General features: G+C 36.1%; 1 protein-coding gene across 1 annotated transcript; it reads right to left on the bottom strand.

The window, feature by feature from the left end:
- Positions 1 to 890: 890 nt before the first annotated feature.
- LOC142441453 (olfactory receptor 5K1-like) lies at positions 891 to 1,898 on the bottom strand. Its single transcript, XM_075543432.1, has one exon. It carries the CDS (start codon positions 1,896 to 1,898, stop codon positions 891 to 893), a length of 1,008 nt encoding a protein of 335 aa, XP_075399547.1.
- Between the last annotated feature and the right edge of the window lie 2,072 nt (positions 1,899 to 3,970).

Here is a 3,970-nt window from a genome sequence, read left to right as displayed (position 1 = left end):
GGATAAATACCTAGGATCATGATTGCTGCATCACATGGCAAGATTTTAAAGCTAAATATGGTTTGTTCAAAACCATCCAGGAATTCTGTGGAAGAAAAGGCCTGACAATCTGCTTCCATGAGGATGACAGCTAAGAAAGCTCTTTGAAGCAGTTTACTCTGTGAGCACATGGAGTCACCATGAGTCACAATCAACTCAACAGCAACTCAGTCTTGTTTAGGTTTGGAAGCACCTGCCCTGTGTCCTCAGGCTCCCTCATGAGCAATGAGCGACCATTTCCGCTGCTCCTCATTCTTCCCAGGATTCTTCCTCAGTGTTTTCGATGCATAGTAGCATTTTATTGTTGTTTCAATGTGCAATTCCTCAATAACATATAATGTTGAGCTTCTTATCATGTGCTTGTTTGCCATCTGTCCATTGCTTGTTTGGGTCCTTGCTCATCAGTTTGTACTGCCTCCTCACAATTTGCCTGTCATTTAAGTAGTCATAGGGATTTTATTTGGTGTAAGTATCATGTGACCATAAACCCTTTTAGCTTAAATATAATCCTCACTCTCTAAGCCTTGATAGGGGCGGGGTGTCCATATTTAGTATAACTCTCTAGTAATATTAGTAACTGTTAGTTTCTGTGTTGATAGTCTCTGGTGCTGATACACGGCATGAAAATGGCAATATTTTAAAATGTTTTCTGAATTAATTCTTGAAAATTGCTATTGAATAGCTGTTTTAATTGTTGTTATTTTGAATTAAGATTTAGCAGTTGTGTATTTTTCCCTTGAATATATTGCTGATTCATTTGGTTACATTCTGATATATTTTAATATTTCATATGCCATGTGCACCTTTCCTTTGTAGAATTTAATGAGGGGTTTTGTGCTGTATTTAAATCATTAAGCCACAGTAGCTGTCATTTGTTTCAGACTTTCCTGAGATTTCATCTTCAGAATTTTTTTCAAGGAATTTAGTACTTCCTTATTTCTCAGGCTATAAATGAAAGGATTTAGTAAAGGAACTACTATTGAAAGTAAAACAGCACCTGGTATATCTTGGTCTCCTTCTTCCAGCAAGTTTGGTCTAATGTACACGAAGAAAAGAGAGCCATAGAATAATGAGACCGATAGTAAATGGGATGCACAGGTAGAGAAGGCTTTGGCTCTTCCCTCCTTGGATTTCATTTTAAAAATAGTGAAAAGGATTAAGACATAAGATATTAAGACACTGCCTATAGTGAAGACTTGAATTGATCCTGAAAAGATAAATAATACTAGTTCATTGATATAAGGGTCAACACAGGAGAGTCTGTATAAAGGAAGAATATCACAAAAAAAGTGGTTAATTTGATTATCTCCACAGAATGCTAGCCTAAATAAAAGCCCCACATGAATCATGGAGTGCAGATTTCCAGCTATGTAGGCCCCTATGATCATTCGAATGCAGAGTTGCTTTGACATCATGGTGTGGTACTGCAGGGGACTGCATATGGCCACATAGCGGTCATAGGCCATTCCTGCTAGGAGAAAGCAGTCTGCAGTTTCCACAGTGCATAGAAAATAGAATTGTGCCATACATTCATAAAGTGAAATAATTCTGTTCTCATCAAAGAAGTTTTTTAACATTTTGGGGTTAATGCCACAAGCACAGCAAGAATCCACAAGAGCCAGGTTGCCCAGGAAGATGTACATGGGTGTGTGCAGACGGTGCTCCATGGAAATCAACACCACCAACCCAAGATTGCCCACCATTGTGATCAGATACACGACAAAGAATACCACAAACAGCAGGGCCTTTAGTTCCGGATGATCCATAAATCCATTGAGGATAAACTCATTTTTCACTGTATGATTTTCATCAGCCATTCCTGACATAACTATTGAGAAAAAATTGTTTGATAAATACATGCTGATTTATAATAGACTCAATTCACCTGCTGAAATTTTTCTGGCCCAGAACAGAAAGAAATATTCTCTATAATTCTTCCCAAGTTCCCTGGATTTTGTGCATGCACTATTCTGGGAAGAGGCAATCTGCTACTGCTATTAGCTATTTAGCAATTTTTTTCACATCATATTTCAAAGAACAACATGATTGGACTCACAAAGATGATTTTTAACATCTTGAGAAGAATATTCAAAACAGAAAAATTCATCTGGGTTAGCTGGGTCAAGCTGAGTTATTTAAAAGTCATCAAAGGAGAATTCTTAAACAATTTCAATACTTGTATATATGTTGTTTAGTCATATTTAAATACCAATTTCATTTGCAGATGGCTAGCAATTTATTATCTATGAATTTACATTTTTAAAGAAATTGCTTTGCAGTGAGGAAGGATTATATACAAGATTTCAATGCTTTTTATACTACTTGCAGGATTAGGAGGGACAAGAATGTGGATTGAAGCAGAGATTTGAAAGAGGAGAGGAAAACAATGCACAAAATAGCTCTGGCAAACCCCTTCCCTGGTATTTATAACATAATGCCGCCTCCATGTAAACTTACACATGTCTGTTCATGAAGACATGCCACCAAGAAATGGAGAACTCTGAAATGTTAGAAAGTGATACAATAATTATAAAGCTATGTCACAAACATAACAAAATTAAATGTCAACTCAAATAGGGAAATTATTTACAGTAACGATGAGGAAGGTTCAAAGAGATTACATAAATCGCTAAGAATACTAGAAAACAGGTAAAGAATAGGAAGATAAAAATATCAAACCAATATAATTTAAAATTAATTAGTTGTATCTAGTTTTATGACTAGAGAAGCTGTTATAAAATTTCATGAAGATATCTTGATTGGCCAATTTTTTCCACTTGTGACCTCTTTTGTCCAAGAAATTTGCAACATGGAAAGTTAATTAGTTGGATTCATTACTTCTTTGACTTGGAATTAAGTTTTCCTGTTGCACTTTTAGAAATTTTGGACTTACTTTCCAATTTTTTGTGACCTCTTCTTTCAGTTCTGCAACCTACAGTGGGAACCTACATTTTAAGAAGTCTTGAAGATATGGTGAAATTGGAACTGTTATTCAATATTGGTAGAAATATAAATTGTTACAATCTTAGGATAAGGATTTGGAATGAGTAAGGGAACATCTATGGAGCAAAAAAGAGCCAAAATATTATTTTGTGTGTAGGCAAGAGGGTGGGAAAGAAGAAAATAGTTGGTCAAAGTGTTAGGTTAAGTGATATGGTTGTTATTTGCAGAGCATTTGCAATGTATAAGGTACTTTAAGTAATCTAGAGATGATTTAAAATAAAGTATATGAAAAGATGTGCCTAGGTTACATACAAAGAGGATATCTTATTAAAGATATATCCCTGAGGTTCTGGAATCCAAAGAAGTCCTCACATCGATCCCCTGCATGAGACCACTGTAGGGAGAAAAACAGGAAAATCAAAGCATTCCTATCAGACATGGGAGAAATGGCTCTGTGAGTTCTGAGACTGGAACTCTTCTCAGGAAGAGAAAGCCCTGCCTTTCTCCAGCAGAGTGGCAGGTGGTTTCGAACTGCTGACCTCGTAGTTAGCTGCGTAACTCATAACCACTATACCACCATGCTTAATTCCTGTGATGCCAACTGCCAGAATTATAAATACTTAGATGTTTCGACAATATCCTAAGACTACGATACTCATATTATTAAATGTTCATATTCTTAATAACTTTCCATTATCAGACTCTTACGTTTGTCCTTAAAGTGTTGTAAGCCACAAGGACATGTTTTATTTCAATCTACCTATGTTTATTTTAGTCAACTTAAGGATCAGTATTCATTGACTAAGGTTCCTGTCCAGGATCAAATACTCCCTTCACAAACACACACGGGCACACACACAGCCGTAGAGTTAAAAAGCTTAGTTTACAACACCACCACCAACAACAAAGAAAGCTTAGCTGTGTTGCTTGGATTATGTGGTTTCTGAAAGGAGCTAAGGATTCTAGAGAGATTTAAGACAAATATTGC

The sequence above is a fragment of the Tenrec ecaudatus genome, chromosome 2 (genome assembly GCF_050624435.1).
Source record: "Tenrec ecaudatus isolate mTenEca1 chromosome 2, mTenEca1.hap1, whole genome shotgun sequence".
Taxonomy (NCBI): Eukaryota; Metazoa; Chordata; class Mammalia; order Afrosoricida; family Tenrecidae; genus Tenrec; species Tenrec ecaudatus.
Note: the sequence above shows the minus strand (reverse complement) of the source record. Positions and strands in the feature narration are given on the sequence as shown.